The sequence below is a fragment of the Neoarius graeffei genome, chromosome 7 (assembly GCF_027579695.1).
Source record: "Neoarius graeffei isolate fNeoGra1 chromosome 7, fNeoGra1.pri, whole genome shotgun sequence".
Lineage (NCBI taxonomy): Eukaryota > Metazoa > Chordata > Actinopteri > Siluriformes > Ariidae > Neoarius > Neoarius graeffei.
In genome coordinates, this window is record NC_083575.1 from 31,559,371 (window position 1) to 31,582,889 (window position 23,519).

At 42.8% G+C, this 23,519-nt stretch overlaps 1 protein-coding gene across 11 annotated transcripts in view; it reads right to left on the reverse strand.

Moving 5' to 3' along the window:
* Positions 1-23,519, reverse strand: part of lrrfip2 (leucine rich repeat (in FLII) interacting protein 2) — a 240,862-nt gene that overhangs the window by 30,874 nt on the left and 186,469 nt on the right. For 5 of the 11 annotated variants that reach the window (XM_060925508.1, XM_060925517.1, XM_060925509.1 and 2 more), the window contains 4 exons: positions 22,023-22,094; positions 16,346-16,516; positions 11,909-12,001; positions 9,811-9,903 (listed from right to left, as the gene is read on the reverse strand). In XM_060925508.1, coding sequence (XP_060781491.1) covers positions 9,811-9,903; positions 11,909-12,001; positions 16,346-16,516; positions 22,023-22,094 — 429 coding nt within the window. The remainder of the gene's footprint in view (positions 1-9,810; positions 9,904-11,908; positions 12,002-16,345; positions 16,517-22,022; positions 22,095-23,519) is intronic. The other 6 variants (XM_060925518.1, XM_060925513.1, XM_060925515.1 and 3 more) reach the window with 3 other exon arrangements.

Consider the following 23,519-nt stretch of genomic DNA (forward strand, 5'->3'; position numbering starts at 1 on the left):
CTAGCTATGTAATAGGCGAGAGGCCGAGGGCTACGGAAACGGAGATCGGCGCCGCCCTATGTACCACGTGGCGTGGGAAGGACTTTGATTTGATTTGTTGACTGTTGCTGTCTTACCTCTGTGGGGAAGCTGGCATACTGCCTGCCTGCGTTCATCACGCTGTGTTGAGAAACTGGGAGAGTCTCTTGGGCTACATCCACACGACAATGGCAACGAGGTTTTATTAAAAAAAATATCGCGTCCACATGGGCAACGGATCAGTAAAATATCAGGTACATATGGCAACGCAACGCTTGCTGAAAACGATGCAATACACATGCCACACCTCTACGTGCGCTGTAAGACGGTCCCATCGGAGACACCAGAACAATAGAAGAAGTAGGACGCATGCACATAAACCCCTTCTTCTACTGGCACTCACAGGAACAAGCACACAACAACAAGATGGTTGCGACTACGCGAGGAAATCGTGCCTTCTGTGTGTACAAATTAGTTTTATTAGTGTGCATAGTTTTATATAACTTAATTTTCTTATTGTGTGTGAACATTTTGAAAAGCATTTTTATATAATTTATATAACTTTTTATATTGTGTGTGAACATTTTGAAAAGCAGTCTTATCCAATAAAAAAAAGAAATTCAAGAAATGGTTCAGTTACTTGTTTATTTAAAAGAAAAGCTGTATACAAAAATGAATGCAATGCAGTGGTTCATACAAAACAGCGAGAGTGCTGCTTGTTCTAGTCATGTGGTTGTGACGTCATCGTAAACAAATCCGTTCTACTCATCCAGACGACTTCGCAACGGCGCCGTTGCCAGATTTTTCCACTCTGGAACCCATTCTCGTTTTGGGGCACCCAAAACGCCGGTGCTGTGTGGACGCCAGGCCGAAACGATAAAAATTTTATCAGATTCACCTGAATCCGTTGCCGTGTGGACAGCCTCTTACTCTCCAGCCCCTACTCGACTCATGGAGCCATTACACCTCCATTACTCCATTGTGTTACCCAATGGGTGAGCCTCAGCTAAACACCATCAGCTTGGCCATGCTAATAGGAAAGGAGTTTCTCCCTCTGGAGACCGGAGGTTTGCCATTTTTCTCTGTATTATTCTCCTGCTCTCTGGGGATATCCAACTTAATTCTGGGCATGGAGAATACCAGTTAGCTTGAGGTGACAGCTTCCAAACCACACCTGGACCTGAAGACTAGCGACTAATAAGAGCAGATGACTTCCAACATGTATCGGTCATCTGCGGTCCTACGGTAGTTATGGAAACCATTTTTAATCATCTCTCCTGCGGAGAACAATCTGACATCGCTACGATATAATGGCCCTTTTCCACTACCCTTTTTCAGCTCACTTCAGCTCGCTTCAGCTCACTTCAGCCCGACACGGCTCGCGTTTCGACTACCAAAAACCAGCACGACTCAGCTCGCTTCAGCCGTGCTTAGCCCCTAAAACTCGCACCGTTTTGGAGTGGGGCTGAAGCGAGCCAAACCGTGCCGACTGAGGTTGGGGGCGTGAGCAGACACTCCCCTGTGCACTGATTGGTGAGGAGGCGTGTCCTCACATGCCCACACACGCCCCGCGAGCGCGCTGGGATCTGTAAACACCACAAACCCGGAAGAAGAATAATTATGAATTACGAGAATTTCTGAAGCCTTATGCGCCTCGCCTCATCTATACGCTCTTGCCAGTATCTGTCCGCGTTGTCGGTGACAACAAGCCACAGCACCGAGACCAGCAACACTAACGACTCCATGTCCTCCATGTTTATTGTTTACTATTCGGGTCGTGAGACTACCGCTTAAAAGCTCACTGAATCAGTGACATACAGAGCATCGTGGACGAGTTCGCGGAGCACAAGGCTCGTCGTATGCCCTTCAAATAATGCGCGCAGTAGGCTATTGATGTTTTATTATGAGCCATGTACAGTATGTCGCCTAATGTTTTTTTTGTTTCTGAGTTACATGTTCGTTTGAAGGACTTAATGTACAAACTAATAGTTGCACCCCGTAGTGTTGAAATTGGTAAACACAGTGCATTCAGTGAGGTTTGCACCGCCCTCCTTTTATTTCTGACTCTTCCTGTCAGCGTTGCAACCTCTGAGCGCTCATTCGTATGCCCTTCAAATAATGTGCGCAGTATAGGCTATTGATGTTTTATTATGAGCCATGTACAGTATCCTAATGTTTTTTGTTTCTGAGTTACATGTTCGTTTGAAGGACTTGATGTACTAAATAACATAGTTGCACCCGGTAGTGTTGAAATTGGTAAACACCGCAGTTGCGGACATTTTGTAGCCTAAAATGATGTTATGATAAGCTTTAATAAAGGGCCCGGTCATTTGCCCCGCCCCCGGCCCGGCTCTGACTTGTTCCGCCACTGTCACTGATGTCACTGTTTGCGCTGCTTAACGGCATCACATGACGTCCACCCACTTTCGCTAACTCCACCCAATGTGTCCACCCACTTCCAGCCAGCACGGTTCAGCGCGGTTGTAGTCGAAATGCAACTCCAACAGCCCCGCTCAGCCCGACTCAGCTCGACTCGGCACGGCACGGCTCAGCCGCGTTTGTAGTGGAAAAGCGGCATAAGATAACTCTGAAATTAATTCATATACCTAATTCATATACTGGACGACGCAAAGTACAGATTGCTAGCCACTGGTCCCTCAACTTCAACAAATATGCTATGCATAATCAATGCCACAATCATAAAACGACAGAAAACCAAGATGTTTCGGACTGTAAATCGTACAAACGTGCTGTGGGACCTGAAAGTAAAACCTAAGGGGATTCTTGGTGGACAGTGAAATATAAGGATCACCATCCTGGGTGGAGGACAGATGGAGGAAAGAATGGCAGATATGCAATACCAGCCTTTTATCCAAGAACCATCTAGCAAACCTGCTGGATGCCAGCTCCCACGTCAATCATGGGTCCGGCTGAACTGGCTACGCACTGGCTTTGGCAAAATCTGTTCCTTCCTCTTCAGAATTGGACCAGAGAGTTCAAATTTACGTACCTTTGGGAAACCGTAAACCACTGAACATGTGATTGACACCTGCCCGGTGTACAAGCCTCCTCATGGCCGCAAAAGTTTGATAGCCCTCGATGCTTCAATGGTTGGCACTTACCAACTGACATGATAAGGGATCACACAAATGATGATGAAACATAAGGAGTACTGTCTCAAAGACAGAACAACTTGAAGATTTATTGTCAGACCCTAACCTCGATTATCTGTGTAAACATGGTTAACTGAAACAACTCCATCAGGTGTTTTTAGTATTCCAGGTTATAGCATCTACAGTATCAATGAGATTGTACAGTGGGGAAAATAAGTATTTGATACACTGCCGATTTTGCAAGTTTTCCCCACTTACAAAGAATGGAGAGGTCTGTAATTTTTATCGTAGGTACACTTCAACTGTGAGAGACAGAATCTAAAAAAAAAAGAAAATCAGAAAATCACATTGTATGATTTTTAAAATAATTAATTTGCATTTTATTGCATGAAATACCGTAAAATACCAAATAATAGCCGAGTTCCAATTAACCGCCGAGTTCCCTTTAACGGCCGGGTGTACGCGTGTGTTGTGACAAATAAAGGCCGGTTCCGAATACTTGCCGGGGTCTAAAAAAAAAAAAAAAAAAGCGTCCGAACGTTCTATCTAGAATCTTGAGGCCCAGCACTTTTCTGGTTTTCTGGTGTTTAAACGATTTTGCATTGCATAGTTTTCTACCGAAACAATATGAATGAATGAATGAATGAATGAATGCAAAATGAAATTATTTCTATAATACTGTTTACAACATTTTGTTACGTGATAATAAACATGCCATTTCAATGTTATAATCTTGGTCTACCGTAATATTTCTTGAGGAATGCAACTCCGTAACTTTTGACAGATGTCTTAGCCAATTACGTTTGACATGGGTGTGTGGGATATCACTTACGTCATCGAATGAAGAATACCCCTTTGGGTATACCCAACGAAAGCCAGCGTGTGGGGTGACATTGAGGACTGCGGGTTTCCAAGGTTGGACTGCTGCTTCTGTTAAACGACCTAAATTGCCGAATGCATGCGTCAAAGCACACACTGAGTTTTATTAAAGACCTTATACCATTTCACTTGCCCTTACCCATTCGGATCTGGAAGACGCTTTACAAAAAAGGTGAGAGCGTTCTAACATGCATTTCAGTCTGCTCGCGGCCAATCTAATCCAAGGGGCCTTTTCAACAAGTAATCTGTCGTGCAAGTTGGGCAGAAGCACGCGTCAGGCAGGCAACATGTAGGCCTACAAGTCAGTAACCTATTCAACTAACTTTCATCCGAACTTTAAGTTTTCTACGGGGTCGAGCCACCGTACCAACTCACTCGGGGAATAGGCTCATATCGGCCAAATAGGGAGACGTCTTGGAGAGAAACGTGATGCAAGATGACAGGATGTAGCCACTGCAGGTCACTTATTTTTCAGCATAAGAAAAAACCCTTTGGTTTGACACTTCGCACCCTAATTATGTTGCTTCAACGTCGCGCCCTCCATGCAATTTCAGATTGACAGACATCGCGAAGCGCAAAGGGTGGAGGGAGGCTGCATGGGTGAGGGTGATAGCAAGTGACCATAACTTTGCAGAGTAATTAAATCACAGTGCTGCGCACAGACAATGGTGTGGTTTCTTGATTATTTTGTAAAGCATGCGCTTAACTAGTCATTAACAGGAAAAGGTGTGTGATTTATCCTTTATCCACCCCGACTGTGCCATGCGAAGATGCATTCTGCATCTTCAAAATTCCCCGAAGTCGGCACCGTGCTATCTGTAATCTAGCTCTAAACAAACTAAGTTATACTGGTTAAAAGTAGGCCTATCTGAGAATGATTTTTTCCCCGTTTTGAGGTAGATTTTGGGGAAGGTGTTTGTGAAGAAGGAATTAATCGCCTGTTCCAAATAGCTGCCTAGTCTCTAATACGCGCCGGGTCTCTTACGTGATTGAGACAAATAATAGCCCGGGCTATTATTTGGTATTTTACGGTAAGTATTTGATACAATAGAAAAACAGAACTTAATATTTGGTACAGAAACCTTTGTTTACAATTACAGAGGTCAGACGTTTCCTGTAGTTCTTGACCAGGTTTGCACACACTGCAGCAGGGATTTTGGACCACTCCTCCATACAGATCTTCTCCAGATCTTTCAGGTTTCGGGGCTGTCGCTGGGCAACACAGAGCTTCAGCTCCCTCCAAAGAGTTTCTATTGGGTTCGGGTCTGGAGACTGGCTAGGCCACTCCAGGACCTTGAAATGCTTCTTACGGAGCCACTCCTTAGTTGCCCTGGCTGTGTTTCGGGTCACTGTCATGCTGGAAGACCCAGCCACGACCCATCTTCAATGCTCTTACCGAGGGAAGGAGGTTGTTGCCCAAAATCTCACGATACATGGCCCCATCCATCCTCCCCTCAATACGGTGCAGTCGTCCTGTCCCCTTTGCAGAAAAGCACCCCCAAAGTATGATGTTTCTACCCCCATGCTTCACGGTTGGGATGGTGTTCTTGGGGTTGTACTCCTCCTTCTTCTTCCTCCAAACACGGCGAGTGGAGTTTATACCAAAAAACTCTATTTTGGTCTCATCTGACTACATGACCTTCTCCCATGCCTCCTCTGGATCATCCAGATGGTCACTGGCAAACTTCAGACGGGCCTGGACATGTGCTGGCTTGAGCAGGGGGACCTTGCGCGCGCTGCAGGATTTTAATCCATGATGGCGTAGTGTGTTACTAATGGTAATCTTTGAGACTGTGGTCCCAGCTCTCTTCAGGTCATTGACCAGGTCCTCCCGTGTAGTTCTGGGCTGATCCCTCACCTTTCTCATGATCACTGATACCCCACGAGGCGAGATCTTGCATGGAGCCCTAGACCGAGGGAGATTGACAGTCATCTTGGAGTTTTTTCTAATAATTGCGCCAACAGTTGTTGCCTTCTCACCAAGCTGCTTGCCTATTGTCCTGTAGCCCATCCCAGCCTTGTGCAGGTCTACAATTTTGTCCCTGGTGTCCTTAGACAGCTCTTTGGTCTTGCCCATGGTGGAGAGGTTGGAGTCTGATTGAGTGTGTGGACAGGTGTCTTTTATACAGGTAACGGGTTCAAACAGGTACAATTAATACAGGTAATGAGTGGAGAATAGGAGGGCTTCTTAAAGAAAAACTAACAGGTCTATGAGAGCCAGAATTCTTGCTGGTTGGTAGGTGATCAAATAGTTATTTCATGCAATGAAATGCAAATTAATTATTTAAAAATCATACAATGTGATTTTCTGGATTTTTTTTTTAGATTCTGTCTCTCACAGCTGAAGTGTACCTACGATAAAAATTACAGACCTCTCCATTCTTTGTAAGTGGGAAAACTTGCAAAATCGGCAGTGTATCAAATACTTATTTTCCCCACTGTAAATGTCGCAAGGGTAGTGTGGTTCTGATCTATGTTGAAAGAGACATTCAATGTAAATAAATTGTTTTTCCAAATGATATTCTGGAATGCTTTGGGTTTACCACTAGTCTCTCCCTTGTAATGTCTTTTAATGTAATTATACTGTATCAAGCATTGTCAGTAATCCCCGTATGAAGGAGCAGACTACAAACACTCAGGACTACAACTCCCATGATGCACAGTGCCCTCTATCCCCAGCCTACTGAACTACAGCTGTCACGCATTTCCTTAATCACCGCTTCCACTATTTAAGCCGCTCATTCACACCCCCTCCAGTGCGAAGTATTGTCCTGTCATTTCAATACATACTGAGCCTGGTATCTTTTCTGACTGTCTGTAGCGTTTCCTGACCTTTTGCTATTTCCTCTCCGTTTTTGCGCTGTCTTTTCCACATCACGTTGTTCACCGATTGCCTGACCCTCGCTAGTTTTCCGACACCGATTTCGGTCGCACGTTTTGGCTTTGCTGACAGTCTGCTGATCTGCTCCCTCCGTGTAATACCTGCACACTCTCAACCATCAGCTGAAATGGATAAGTTCTTAAAATGTAATTGCAAAGAAGTGCTCTTAATGGGCATTTTTAGTCTGAACCATTTCGATAAAATACGTAGAAAGAAGTTAAAGGATATTACCAATAAATTTCACTTGGCTCAGATGATCGCGAATCCAACAAGAATAACAAGATCTTAAAAAGCCTTGCTGAAGTTAAGGCCACACCAATTTAATTAGTTGGTTCTCTGATTTTTTTCAGGAAAAATATGAAGCGAGCGGGCGAAATAAAAATAAAATTTTAAAAATGCTCTGATGGTAAAATTAGCAGTGGAAATAGACCAAACAATACAGGCAAAACATTAAACAGAATTTCAACACACCTGTCAAAGATTTTATGCTTCTGTTCGCTGAATATCCTAACAATCACAAACACAGGCTTTGTAGGATTCCCCTCCACAGGCATGTTTCTTCCACAAGTCTTTATCGAAAGCAAAAGGGGCGATTTGATTGGTTTTCGGCGTCACGTGACCTCACGTCACATGACCTTTTCTGTTGGCGGGAGTTTGATTTCGATTTTTTTTTTTTTCAAGTGGCGATTCCGAGAACCAACTAATTAAATTGGTGTGGCCTAATTTTCACAAATAACGTTGGTCATATATCAAAAACATATACAGTAATCTAATTACTGGCATATCAGATCATAATCTCACTTTAGTTACAAGATAACTGGCAAAGATGATGCAATGACTTTTTTCTTCTTCTTCTTACTTTTATTATATCAAGTTGGTCACAGGCAAGCAAGGCTGTTTTAAAACCTATCAGAACGCTTCATAAAAAAGCCCTTAAAGTCCTAGACAGGAAATCCAGTACAGCATCATTGTGATATACTTGTTAAATAAAAAAAGTTAAGCTTTGACAAATTTATTTTGTACTCCGATAATCAATTAGTGCACAACATTCATAATGCTGCTCCTCCACCGTTGAAGAGCTTTATTCAGCTCTGCTCTGAGAAAACGAGCAAAGCGTCACGGTCTGCTTCAAGGAGAGACTGTAGCATGCCTAAACACGGTTCTGCCTTTGCACAATCTGCCTTTTCCTCCAAAGCCATTAAAGAACGGTATAAACTCCGCCAATTTGAAAACCTACAGAGACTTCTATATTTCCTCTTGAAGTTTAAAAAAAAAAAAAAAAAAAAAGGATTTTAAGTAACTGGTCTTGCCAGCATTAATATCACATTTCTGATTACCCGTTTTTATCATTTTGATATGTATCTAATTTTTTTATTTATTTCCATGAAGTGTGTTGGGGCGGCACGGTGGTGTAGTGGTTAGCGCTGTCGCCTCACAGCGAGAAGGTCCGGGTTCGAGCCCCGTGGCCGGCGAGGGCCTTTCTGTGTGGAGTTTGCATGTTCTCCCCGTGTCCGCGTGGGTTTCCTCCGGGTGCTCCGGTTTCCCCCACAGTCCAAAGACATGCAGGTTAGGTTAACTGGTGACTCTAAATTGACCGTAGGTGTGAATGTGAGTGTGAATGGTTGTCTGTGTCTATTGCCGCTTTTCCACTACCAACGCGGCTGAGTCGGGCTGAGCCATGCGGTGCTGAGTTGGGCTGAGTCGAGCTGAGTGGGGCTGTTGGAGTTGCATTTCGACTACAACCGCGCTGAACCGTGCTGGCTGGAAGTGGGTGGACACATTGGGTGGAGTTAGCGAAAGTGGGTGGACGTCACGTGATGTCGTTAGGCGGTGCAAACAGTGACATCAGTGACCTTTTAAGCGGTAGTCTCACGACCTGGATAGTAAACAATAAACATGGAGGACATGGAGTGGTTAGTGTTGCTGGTCTTGGTGCTGTGGCTTGTTGTCACCGACAACGCCAACAGATACTGGCAAGAGCGTATAGATGAGGCGAGGCGCATAAGGCTTCAGAAATTCTCATAATTCGTAATTCTTCTTCTTCCGGGTTTACGGTGTTTACAGATCCCAGCGTGCTCGCAGGGCGTGTGTGGGCATGTGAGGACACTCCTCCTCACCAATCAGTGCACAGGGGAGTGTCTCTTCACGCCCCTAGCCCCACTCGGCTCGGTTTGGCTCGCTTCAGCCCCACTCCAAAACCGTGCGAGTTTTGGGTGCTGAGTAAGGCTGAAGCGAGCTGAGTCGTGCTGCTCTGAGGTAGTCGAAACGCGAGCCGTGTCGGGCTGAAGCGAGCTGAAAAAGGGTAGTGGAAAAGGGCCATAAGTGTCAGCCCCGTGATGACCTGGCGACTTGTCCAGGGTGTACCCCGCCTTTCGCCCGTAGTCAGCTGGGATAGGCTCCAGCTTGCCTGTGACCCTGTAGAGCAGGATAAAGCGGCTAGAGATAATGAGATGAGAAGTGATGTGTGTTAGTGTGTGTGTTGGGGGGTGTTTATGAACTGTATGTTGGCCTATTTGTAGTGGTGATGTTAGGTTTTGTTCTGTGTTTTATTGCTCCCTTCACGTGTACAAAGCATCTCTTCTCCTTGTTTGAGATTAATGTACATGGTCCTCGATAGAAATAAATTTTAATACAATAATGTGCAGGTGTTTCTAATAAAGTGGACAATGAACGTAGATCAGTCTAATATACATTCTCTGTCTTCTTTATTAAGAACACCTGTATATTCACTGAAGTATCTATACGAGTTTGTGCTGTTGCCAAATATTTCGCTGATTAAGTAACTGTATATACAGGTGTTCCTAATAAAATGGGCAGTGAGTGTGCATCCACACACAGACAAACAAACAACCAACTCAAGTACTGAAGGTCCATTAAAGCATGCTTATAAAACCCCTGATGTTGCTCAGATCTTCATACCGCAATCTTTTTGTCCTTCCAGTTAACAGTTTCCTGTAGGTCAAACGCCTCCCTCGTGAGTGTATCTAACTTCAACTGAATATTCTGGTTTGCCTAGAAAAGTAGTGTTCAAATGGAGAGGCATGAAATGGAAGGGAATAAGCACTGGACAGAAGCAAGACAGAAGACACAAGAAGAGAGAAAGGGCCTGCATATGGACTCTGTTACTCATGGTTTTGCAAAAGAAAAACCTACAACAGGGGTTTTCAAAGTGTGGGAGAGTCATCCCCCCCTCGGAGAGCAAATAAACAACAGCGCCCCCCCCCCTAAAATTTTTGTTGTTGCTATACTTAATGTTCCATTCGTATTTTAAAAAAATGGTTGTTGTACACATTATTTTTTTCTTTTACACATCTTAAACATCTGTGCTTTTTTTTAAACATCTTGTTTTACACATTTTAAACATCTCATAGCATCGTTAGCTAGCACCTCTTGGCAGACAACACATTGTGGCAGTGGAGCATCTTCAGATCCAGTCCATGAAAATCCAAACTTTAAATAATCGTGGTCATACTTCCTTCTTTTTTCAGTCCCCCCAGGATTCCGCGGGCCTTTTTTGTGATTGTTGCGGGCTAAAATGTCTGATGTTGCGGGTTTTTTTCCAAAAAATCGCGATGAAAGTTGCGGTGTTTTTTAGGTTTTTGTTGCAATTACATTGCGGGAGGAAGTGAAAGTTGCGAGAAATTGTTGCGATTTTCTCTTTTTGTGATTAAAATTGAGTGATATGTTAAATATTAAGTTATTACTGAAAAACTATTGATTAAAAAAAACAAAGACACTGAGAAATGATCCTATAAACAACCTTTACCAATATAAAAGATTACCAGGACGACAAAAATGCAGAAAAATAGGCTTTACTGATCCAAATGCACCTGTTGGTTCAAAAGTTAAAGTGCAGAGAACCTCACAGCACAACATGAAGTTACCTTAAAATATAATATAAATGCCTCAGCTTTCATGTAAGAAAAAAAAACTATTAATACTAGTACTGTGTGCAGGCAGTCTCTCCTGAAGACTAAATTAAACAATAATTATAAACTAATAAAATAAATGGCTTCATAGAAGAAAAAAAAACAATTTGAGCAGAATCTCACAGTATGATGCTGAAGCTGCCTAAACAATGGAAAATAAAATGCCATTTTGGCAAAAATGTTGGCATCCATTAATTTCTTGTATTAAGTAAAAAAATAATGTAAAGTGCACACAGTCCTTCACTGTAAACATAACACACTTTCAGTAACAGAATTTAAGCCTATACAGCAGGGGTCTTCAATCCTATCCACAAAGGGCCAGTGTGGCTGCAGGCTTTCATTCCAACCAAGCAGGAGCTACACCTGATTTCACTTGTTTAATCATTTCACCCTCGTCTCCAGTCAACAATCAAGTGAGCCTTCAATTTGGCTGTAATGAAAGCCTGCAGCTACACCAGCCCTTTGCGGATAGGATTGAAGACCCCTGCTATACAGTATAAACACTGACTCGCACATGCAGTGTTGCCAGATACTGCTGACGTTTTCCAGTCCAAAATATGTTCAAAACCCGCCAAAATGCACTTGAAACCGCCCAATCTGGCAACACTGCGCGCATGCTGCTTCTCTTGAACGTATACACGGAAGTAAGGCGGAAGGTAGTTTGTCGACGTCACCTCAAGACGACGCCAACGATTGGTCAAATTTGCGGGAAGGTTGCGGTGATTGGATATAATTGCAACACCGCCCTGAATTCGCGGGGATTGGTTGAATTTGCAAATCGCAACATCCTGGAGGGTCTGGTTTTTTGCTTGGCCCAGACTCTGTCTCCTCACTCACTGTAGCTTTAGGTACTAAAAATCAGTTCATTTTGTCTCTGGCAAAGGCTAGCTGAAGTTCGCTAAATGTCTGCAATAGTAACTTATTCTGGTTTATTTTTCCTCACGTTGCGCCCCCCCGAAGAACTCTGGCGCCCCCTAGGGGAGGCGCGCCCCACACTTTGAAAAGCTCTGACCTACAACATTTATACCATCTGTGATTAAATGTATTCTACTAGTGTGAGCTCAATGTGAATCGAGAAGAAACCTCACCTCAATAAGTTCGTCTCGCTGACGGATTCCCTCTTTTAGCTCCTCTTGTTTATGCAGCAGGACTGAACATGTATGCTTTTGCCTCTCTGATTCCTGAGGACGATTTTTAAAAAAAGTTACTGTATATGTGAAATAAATTCAAATTTCTTTTTGAGAATTTCTACACACCATCATGAAAACTACAGTACATTTCAGTCAGAAGTTCTACAGTATGGGTAATGATAGCAGTCCACTCGAGGGTAAACAGCTTGTTAATATACACTTCCAGTGTTCTCCACGGGTGCTTTTAAAGTGGCGCACTGCCACGGTATAATTCTGGCCCGTCGCCCTTCCCTTGGCCAAAAAAAAAAAGTAACTTCATCAGTATACACCAAATACATTGTATTCACTTTATTATAAATTTATAACTATTTAACACGCAGAAGACCATTAAACGAATGCATATGGGGCTACTTGAAGTGGCCACGCGATTGCAATAGAAAACCATCCGGCCGGCTGCTACAGATTGTGATCCAGAGCTCTGCAGATTGAGGTCTATCCCTGTGTTACACTACACCGCACCACATTACACTACACTATACTGACACACAGTAACGTTGGAAGCTACAAGCTGCAGCTAGCCAACAGCTAAATAACTTTGCGGGTGTTTGTAGCGTTATTGTGCAACGGTTACGCTTATCTATTGCCTTTTCTGACCATACACGGTTACAGTAATCATATAACAGTGCGCACACACACATTAGTTAAGTTCAGGTCTTTTATTTTATGTATCTGTGATTGTATAGGCGAGAGCTGCATTCTCCCGTTGCTTCCCTGTGGTTCTTTACTGCAGGACTTCCGGGTTCCTGGGTCAAAGGACCCGAACTACGGAGGCCGGGGTGGCTTTGTAGTGCCAGTCTCGGGCACGCGCACCAGCTCGTGCATTGATTGGAGTGGTTTCACCCAATTAACCTTATATGTACTGTAAAAAAAATTATGTATTTATTGTAATTGGGTATTTTGTTTATGCATGGAAGTTCATTTATTTTTCTCACACAGAAAAAAATATAATTAATTCAGGGATACACAATAGGTGCATCAGTCTCAACTGAAATGTCAAATGAGTCTCACATTGACAAAGATATGTACAGTAAAGGCCAATTTATGCTGACAACCCAGTTCTCGCAGACGGCGTCGCAGATAGTGTCTGCGTAGCCCCCCCACCTTCGCAGACGCTCTGCGTGCACCTCCCAAAAATTGTGACCACCGCAGAAGCCTCGCAGACAGCGTCGCAGACAAGAGGGCTCTGATTGGTCCACTCTACATCCGCTGTACACGCACTTCCGCTTCCCTACTTTCCCGGTTTGGTTTGTTTTCACGCCGCCATTTTTAAAAACACGAGCGAAGATGGAGCAGCACGAAGAGCAGTTGATCGAGGAAGTACGTACATCTATACGACTCCAGTTCTAGTCATTATAAGTAACCGGAGGATAAACACTCCACTAACCACACCCACCAACTACTCCTAGCGATTTCGCGACTTCGCGCCCCCTTGCGTTGTGGCGGTGAATAACATCGCGCACGCCTATTACTCCCCGCTCAGCGATAAATTACAACTGTCTGCGAAAAGCTATCTGCGAAAGCCTTGTCGCAAGAGCATGCAGAGGCCCTGAGAATGTGGTTAATTTTTTGTAAAATGATTTTAACAATGATTTAGCACTTCCTATCCATTTATTGGCCAGTTTCAATCAATCAATCAATCAATCAATCAATCAATCAATCAATTAAATTTTATTTATATAGCCCTTTACAATAACCAAAAGGTACCCAAAGTGCTTTACCTCAAAGCCATAAAACAGAACACCAAAACGCATAAAAACACAGGTTTTGACTGCGGAAGGTGCCACTGTACTGCAGATTACCAAAAGCCTTTCAGAAGTACATGAAATAAAACCGACAAAACGAAGCACCCCTCAAAAACAAGACTCCCTTAGTCAGGATTGTATGCCAATCTAAAAAAGTAGGTCTTCAACTTTGATTTAAAAAGGCCGGGCTCAATAGTGGTGCGAATGTCAGGGGGCAGATTGTTCCACAGTCTGGGAGCAGCGACAGCAAAAGAACGATCACCCCACTGTTTATATCTCGACCTTGGAACTTCTAACAGAAGCTGACCCGAAGAACGCAGGGCCCTACCATGATCACGAATAGTTAAAATCTCAGACAAGTAAGAGGGAGCCAGGCCATTGATGGCATTAAAAACAAACAACAGAAGTTTAAAATCAATTCTCAAACGGACTGGAAGCCAATGGAGTGACGACAACACAGGAGTAATGTGTTCACGTCTAGACGTGCTTGTTAAAAATCGGGCCGCAGCGTTCTGTACAAGTTGAAGACGTAAAATTGAAGACTGGCTGAGGCCAACATACAGTGGTGCTTGAAAGTTTGTGAACCCTTTAGAATGTTCTATATTTCTGCATAAATATGACCTAAAACACCATCAGATTTTCACACAAGTCCTAAAAGTAGATAAAGAGAACCCAGTTAAACAAATGAGACAAAAAATATTATACTTGGTCATTTACTTATTGAGGAAAATGATCTGATATTACATATCTGTGAGTGGCAAAAGTATGTGAACCTCTAGGATTAGCAGTTAATTCGAAGGTGAAATTAGAGTCAGGTGTTTTCAATCAATGGGATGACAATCAGGTGTGAGTGGGCACCCTGTTTTATTTAAAGAACAGGGATCTATCAAAGTCTGATATTCACAACACGTGTTTGTGGAAGTGTATCTTGGCACGAACAAAGGAGATTTCTGAGGACCTCAGAAAAAGCATTGTTGATGCTCATCAGGCTGGAAACGGTTACAAAACCATCTCTAAAGAGTTTGGACTCCACCAATCCACAGTCAGACAGATTGTGTACAAATGGAGGAAATTCAAGACCATTGTTACCCTCCCCAGGAGTGGGTGACCAACAAAGATCACGCCAATAGCAAGGCACGTAATAGTCGGCGAGGTCACAAAGGACCCCAGGGTAACTTCTAAGCAACTGAAGGCCTCTCTCACATTGGCTAATGTTAATGTTCATAAGTCCACATCAGGAGGACACTGAACAACAATGGTGTGTATGGCAGGGTTGCAAGGAGAAAGCCACTGCTCTCCAAAAAGAACATTGCTGCTCATCTGCAGTTTGCTAAATATCACGTGGGCAAGCCAGAAGGCTATTGGAAAAATGTTTTGTGGATGGATGAGACCAAAATAGAACTTTTTGCTTTAAATGAGAAGCGTTATGTTTGGAGAAAGGAAAACACTGCATTCCAGCATAAGAACCTTATCCCATCTGTGAAACATGGTGGTGGCAGTATCATGGTTTGGGCCTGTTTTGCTGCATCTGGGCCAGGACGGCTTGCCATCATTGATGGAACAATGAATTCTGAATTATACCAGTGAATTCTAAAGGAAAATGTCAGGACATCTGTCCATGAACTGAATCTCAAGAGAAGGTGGGTCATGCAGCAAAACAATGACCCTAAGCACACGAGTTGTTCTACCAAAGAACGGTTAAAGAAGAATAAAGTTAATGTTTTGGAATGGCCAAGTCAAAGTCCTGACCTTAATCCAATCGAAATGTTGTGGAAGGACCTGAAGCGAGCAGTTCATGTGAGGAAACCCACCAACATCCCAGAGTTGAAGCTGTTCTGTACGGAGGAACGGGCTAAAATTCCTCCAAGCCGGTGTGCAGGACTGATCAACAGTTACCGCAAACGTTTAGTTGCAGTTATTGCTGCACAAGGGGGTCACACCAGATACTGAAAGCAAAGGTTCACATACTTTTGCCACTCACATATGTAATATTGGATCATTTTCCTCAGAAAATAAATGACCAAGTATAATATTTTTGTCTCATTTGTTTAACTGGGTTCTCTTTATCTACTTTTAGGACTTGTGTGAAAATCTGATGATGTTTTAGGTCATATTTATGCAGAAATATAGAACATTCTAAAGGGTTCACAAACTTTCAAGCACCACTGTACAGAGCATTACAATAGTCCAGTCTCGAATTGATAAATGCATGAATTGCCTTCTCGAGATCCTGCCGACTGAGAAACGGCTTCGCTTTGGCCAAGAGACATAGTTGAAAAAAGCTCGTTCTAACAACAGAACTAATCTGTTTATCAAATTTAAGCCCACTGTCAAACGTTACCCCAAGATTTTGTACAAATGGTTTAAAAAAAAGGGGGTCAAAAAAGCCCAAAGTCTGTCAGCCCAAAGTCCCCCAAACCCCCGCCACCACCTTTTATTTTTGAAAAGTGGAGAACACTGCACTTCATTTTGCTATCCCACAGAAACACTTGGTGATTTCATAAAATGATTTCAAACTAAAATGTAGAAGAAACCAATTTACCTACATTCAAAAGTTTGGTCAGGCCAGAGATTCACACACACGTACACACACCTTTGTCTTCTCCTCCGTTTCCCTGATCAGCTCTGACATCTGCTCTTCCATTTCCTCAATGACGTCCTTGAGAGTGTCTACCTGGTAGATGAGGTTTGCCTTGTCATTGTCAAGTTGTGCATTCGAAACCATGGCCTTCTTATACTTCTCTTCCACTTCAGTCAGAGATTCCTATAGGGAATACAATATTTGCTTCAAAATACAACTAATATAACACTATAATTCTAGGTACTATCGTTATAATGATGGAATAATTATATAGTGTAAATGTTCATTTATAAGCTTATTTTTAAACGGAATTGTCCTTTCATAACAGCTTTTCAAATAGGTAGTATTTTATCCAGTTAATTTCTGTTTTAAGAGCTAAACAGTAAGAGTGCAGTGTATATACCCGATTCCAAAAAACTTGGGACACTGTTAAACGTAAATAAAACAGAATGCAATGATTTGCAAATCCCGTTTAACCTATATTCAACCAAATACAATACAAAGACAAGATATTTAATGTCCAAACTGATAAACTTTGTTTTTTTGTAAATATACACTCATTCTGAGTTTGATGCCTGCAACGCGTTCCAAAAAATTTGAGACAGGCGCATGCTTACCACTGTGTTACATCACCTTTTCTTTTACCATCACTCAGTCGGCATTTGGGAAGTGAGGACACTAATTGTTGAGTTAAAAGTTTTAAAAGTGAAATTCTTTCCCATGGCGGCACGGTGGTGTAGTGGTTAGCGCTGTCGCCTCACAGCAAGAAGGTCCTGGGTTCGAGCCCCGGGGCCGGCGAGGGCCTTTCTGTGTGGAGTTTGCATGTTGTCCGCGTGGGTTTCCTCCGGGTGCTCCGGTTTCCCCCACAGTCCAAAGATATGCAGGTTAGGTTAACTGGTGACTCTAAATTGACCGTAGGTGTGAATGTGAATGTGAGTGTGAATGGTTGTCTATGTGTCGGCCCTGTGATGACCTGGCGACTTGTCCAGGGTGTACCCTGCCTTTCGCCCGTAGTCAGCTGGGATAGGCTCCAGCTTGCCTGCGACCCTGTAGAAGGATAAAGCGGCTAGAGATAATGAGATGAGATTCTTTCCCATTCTTGCTTAATGTACAACTTTGGTTGCTCAACAGTCCAAGGTCTCTGTTGTCATAATGCACTCAACCTTTTCAATGGGAGGCAGGCGGGTCAGTTTAGCACCCGCACTCTTTTACTACAAAAGTCTTGTTGTAGTAACACATGCAGAATGTTGTTTGGCATTGTCTTGCTGAAATGAGCAAGGATGTCCCTGAAAAAGACACTGGCTGGATAGCGGCATATGTTGCTCCAACACCTTACAGCATTAATGGTGACTTCACTATATGCATGTTACCCATGCCATGGGCATTAACACGCCCCTATACCATTACAGATTCTGGCTTTTGAACTTTGTGCTGGTAACAATCTGGATCCTTAGCCTAGAGGACATGACATCCATGATTTCCACAAACAATTCGAAATGTGGACTTATCAGACCACAGCAAACTTTTCCACTTTGCGTCAGTCCATCTCAGGCCAAGCGAATTCGGCAGCGTTTCTGGGTGTTTTTGATATGTGGCTTTCGCTTTGCGTGGCAAATGCAGCAATGAACTGGGTTTACTGAAAGTGGTTTTCCAAAGTGTTCATGAGCCCATGTAGCAATATCCTTTACACAATCATGTTGGATTTTAAAGCAGTACCACCTGAAGGATCGAAGGTCACAGGTGTTCAATGTTGGTTTTCGGCCTTGTCCATTACATGCAGAGATTTCTCTGAATATTTTGTTGACATTATGGCTTGTGAAATAACTAAATTCCTTGCAATTGTACATTGAGAAACGTTTTTCTTAAACTGCTGGACTATTTACCCACGCAGTTTTTCACAAAAGTAGTAAACCTCGCCTTATCATTGCTTGTGAACAACTAAGCCTTTCAAAATTTACCAACTTACCTGCTTACTTGTAGAATGTTCCAAGCTGGTGTTTTTTGAGCATTCCACAACTTTCCCAGTCTTTTGTTGCTACTAACACAACTTTTTTTGGAATGTGTTTCAGGCATCAAATTCAGCAGTGGCGTGCACAGATAGACACGAGGTGGTGCTCAAGCACCTGCCCCTCTGCCCAAAAAAGTGCCCTTTTGAATTTTTTTTTTTTTACAGTTTACTGAGGCCAATGTCGACATGATCTTTTAGAAAAGCCGCGGCATTAAAAGCGTGTGTGAAAATAATGTCCCGATGTGTGCCCCCTCCGCACACACACCGGACCTCTGTCTCTCTTGCTCTGTCACGTGAACAAGCGTGCAGTGCATTCAATGTGAGGTTGCAGCAGCATAGCGTCCTGGAAGCCACGGCCTTGTCGTAGCGCAGACAACACATCGGGCAGTCAGTCAGCTCTTCCCCTGCCCCACCAGCCAGGTAACACATGAATCGAGTGAAAATGTATTGTTTACCCTCTAAGCCCAAGCTGTAATTATTTTGTCGTGAAGTAGCCCGTCGCATACAGAAACAACTGCACATAAGTATTATATTTTTTGCTAGACCATTTTCAGATTTAAGAAAACAAAAATTTCTTTTTCTATTTTGTTCAACTAGAGATTCCTGGCAAAGTCAAAAAGACTTGATGTAATAAATTAACATTAAGTGGTTGTTTTACACCTTTAAAAACTAAAACAGGTCAGTGGCGACCCGAAAACAAGAGGAGGGTTAAATCTCAGACTTTTATAATAAGGTGTTCCACATGTGTAAAAAAGTGCCCTTTTTTCCCCCCAGAGCACTTGCCCCCCAAAATGTCTGTGCACGCCACTGAAATTCAGAATGAGTGTATATTTACAAAAAACAATAACATTTATCAGTTCAAACACTAAATATATTGTCTTTGAATTGTATTCAATTGAATATAGGTCAATAAGGATTTGTCAAATCATTGCATTGTTTTTATTTACATTTTATATAGCGTCCCAACTTTTTTGGACTCAAGATTGTATTAAAAAATATTTAGAATATATGTGAACATATTTAACATTTTTCACTGATTCCTCCTTAGTTTCATGCTAAATTGTTACAACTTGCATTTAACTAATTATGCCCAGGTCAGACGGCAGGCTGCAACTAGTTTTCAACTACTTGCGTCTACCTACAGTAATAAAATTGCAGGTAAACGCGAGACTGGTCTTGCATCGACGACGCAGATAATGGCAGTGTGTTGCAGGGGGTCTTTAGTAGAGGCAGGTTGATGCAAGTGTGTCACGATCTGTTCGCATTTCAGCTGCGATTCGCTTCCAATCGGTGCAAATAGCAGGTTGACGCATATAGAGGCAGGCAGCCGTGCAACGCTTGAGCGACCAATCGCAGGTTGAAGCAGGTAGGGGCAGCTAGACGCAGGCTGACGCAGGGGAACACAAGTCTTTAGAGATGGCTGCGATTCATCGCAGATAGACGCAGACTGCACCTGCAAATAGTTTACAACAATCTGTAAGCAGTCTTATGGCCTTATATTTTTTTTAAAGGTTTTTTCTGTGCGCTGCGTCAACCTGCTTCTGACTGGTTACGTCCTGTCGTAACAGCTTAAAAACTCTGCGGCTTGCAATACGTCTGACCACAACGAAAGATTTGACGCAAAACGCCTGCGTCCACCTGACCGATCGCAGGTCGCAGCATGCGTCTTTCTGCCATCTGACCTGGGCATTTCTTGCTTCCTAAAGCAATTATATTATTCAGAAAGACATTAGGATCTATTCTGTGTCTATAATATTTTTAAAATCACTATTTAATTTCTCATCTGTTGGGTGTGATATTGGATGGATGGCCTGCGAGTCTTAAGAATGATGAGCTTGTATTTTAGGCCCACTTTACACGGGGACGGTCTGAAACAAAAACGCAAAAGTCCGTTTTCGTTCTCACTTTCTTCCGCGTCTACACGACCGTTTTCAAGGAGGAAATCTGCGTCTATACGGTGACGCATAAATGTGTGGAATTCAATTGGATGTGCATGCCAGGCGGCTAGGTGGTGCTGTGAAAGACCTCCGCTATGTCTGCACGCATGCGCAACGTCTTCCGTCTTGTCTGATCTGCACATCTGCGCCGCGAAAACTTTGACTACTCTGGCTATGGTAAGTAAGAAAGTAAGTAAAAAAGTAAGAGCATACTATACCCGCCTCTGTTCATTAACGGTATATGTGCAGATTCGGTATAGATGTTCGAAGGACTCCTGGATGTTTATTAAAGCTGCCAGAGCAGCTTGAAGGTCCGTTGGATCGATGTAATCAGACATGCTCTTACTTTTTTACTTACTTTCTTACTTCCCGGGCTGGCATGTACAGTATATGACATATGTATGACGTAAACGCGTACCCGACGTGAGCAGATCCGAGCAGAGTTTGGCGTATTGGGTAGTTTAGACGGATATGCAATGGGGGCTGTTTTTAACTTATCCACTCTGGAAGGCGTTTTCAATTTTTTCCGTTTTTCAGCCTCAGAAACGCCGTCCCCGTGTAGACGAAAGGCACTTCCAATAAAATATTTAGTCGTTTTTACCCGACAGCGTCCTCGTGTAAACGGGCCCTTAAAGGAACAGTCCACCGTAATTCCATAATGAAATATGCTCTTATCTGAATTGAGACGAGCTGCTCCGTACCTATCCGAGCTTTGCACGACCTCCCAGTCAGTCAGACGCAGTCAGATGCGCTGTCACTCCTGTTAGCAATGTAGCTAGGCTCAGCATGGTCAATGGTATTTTTTGGGGCTGTAATTAGATGCGACCAAACTCTTCCGCGTTTTTCCTGTTTACATAGGTTTATATGACCAGTGATATGAAACAAGTTCAGTTACACAAATTGAACCGTAGCGATTTTCTATGCTATGGAAAGTCCGCACTATAATGACAGGCGTACTAACACCTTCTGCGCGCTTCGGCAGCGCATTGATGTCTGAGCTCCGTATCAATGCGCTGCCGAACGCGCAGAGTACGCCTGTCATTATAGTGCGGACTTTCCATAGCATAGAAAATCGCTACGGTTCAATTTGTGTAACTGAACTTGTTTCATATCACTGGTCATATAAACCTATGTAAACAGGAAAAACGCGGAAGAGTTTGGTCGCATCTAACTACAGCCCCAAAAAATACCATTGGCCATGCTGAGCCTAGCTACATTGCTAACAGGAGTGACAGCGCGTCTGACTGCGTCTGACTGACTGGGAGGTCGCGCAAAGCTCGGATAGGTACGGAGCAGCTCGTCTCAATTCAGATAAGAGCATATTTCATTATGGAATTACGGTGGACTGTTCCTTTAATGAGAGTTTGTTCCACGTATCAAAATAAGATATTGCAGAACAGATGACAAGTCTCCAAACAATTTCTGAGCTAAACTTGGCTACAGCCAGGTTAGGAAGGCAAACCTTCTTCACCACACTTCATCATATTTTCTCTCCTAAGCATGCATGTTGTAAAGCTCTTACCTAAACACAAGTTAGCATACAGGCGAGAATTATTAAAGACAAAATTCAGTCAGAATAAACGGAATTCTGATATACACAGAAGAGAGGGACAATAGACAGTTTTTGTGCAAGCCTCATGCTTCCATACAAAATACCAGTAAGGTTTGGGTGTGAGTAAAAACACGCAGCCAGGGAGAGATAGAGAAGAAAAAGATGGCATGCACTGGACATAAGGCTCTCTACCTTCAGCTCTTTAAGACCCTGCATATATCGCCCCTCTACATCCTGAATCTGGTCCTTTAGATCATAGATGTCCTATTGAGGAGGGATTGAAATGAGTTTTGGAGAAAAGTAGAAGAAATGAAAGAAGAATATGAAAAATCGGAAGAAATTTCCCCAGAGGCACTGACGGAACAGACAGTACTGTAATTAGACAGCAGAAACACGTACCAGGGAATTTTAAATCATCTACTAAGATCAATGAGGCAGTTACTAATCTTATGCATTTTTCAAACTGCATAAGCATTTATGGGGTTTTCCCTTGCAAATCATAAAACCCTACAAAGCAGATTGTCATTAAGCACCTATTTAGATTCATTAAGCCTGATAATGGATGGATGTTTGGTTAATCCCACTAGCTGAACAGAAAGCAGCTTGAATGTGATTTCAAAAATGTTAATAATGACAGTGACGCTGCTAATAATAATAATAATAATAATAATAATAATAATAATGAGTGGCAATATAGTCTCGTTTTGCTGATAAGATATGGAATCAATTTCGTGCCAAAATGTTCATACAATACTTTTGAAATATCAAACAAAAACGACAAATCAAAATACAAAAAAAGGAAAAAAAGTCAATTTTTTTAGACTGGCAAACAAATTATTCACGTAATCGTGCAAAATATCAGTCCATTACTCTTCAGAAACCTTTTATTTTTGTTCCGCGTCTTTCTCAGTTTTGTTTGACGCAATTTATTTTGGTTGCGATTCCAGCTTTCTCGTTTGCGCTCCCTGACTTTTTGCTTGCAGTTTTGGCACAAACTTCACGTGTGGGCGGGCTGTCCAGGAACGCATTCCCATTGGCTAACTTGTGTTTGACTGACAGCTCCGCTCAGCCATTCCCTACTCGGATTCTGGCGGACTGTTTGACGAGTGACCAAGGTAAACAAGGTAAACAAGGATCGAGTGGACTTCAGTGGCGACTATGATATTGAATTTACACTTTGTTGAATTAATTCAATATCATAGTCGCCACTGAAGTCCACTCGATCCTTGTTTACCGTCAGTGGATCGGTCACTCGCCAAACAGTCCGCCAGAATCCGAGTAGGGAATGGCTGAGCGTAGCTGTCAGTCAAACACAAGTTAGCCAATGGGAATGCATTCCTGGACAGCCCGCCCACACGGGAAGTTTGTGCCAAAACTGCAAGCAGAAAGTCAGGGAGCGCAAACGAGAAAGCTGGAATCGCAACCAAAATAAATTTACGTCAAACAAAACTGAGAAAGACGCGGAACAAAAATAAAGGGTTTCTGAAGAGTAATAGACTGATATTTTGCACGATTACGCGAATAATTTGTTTGCCAGTCTAAAAAAATTGACTTTTTTTCTTTTTTTGTATTTTGATTTGTCGTTTTTGTTTGATATTTCAAAAGTATTGTATGAACATTTTGGCACGAAATTGATTCCATAATAACAAGGCATACAAAGTGGGTATATACTGTGCCAGCTGTTTGATA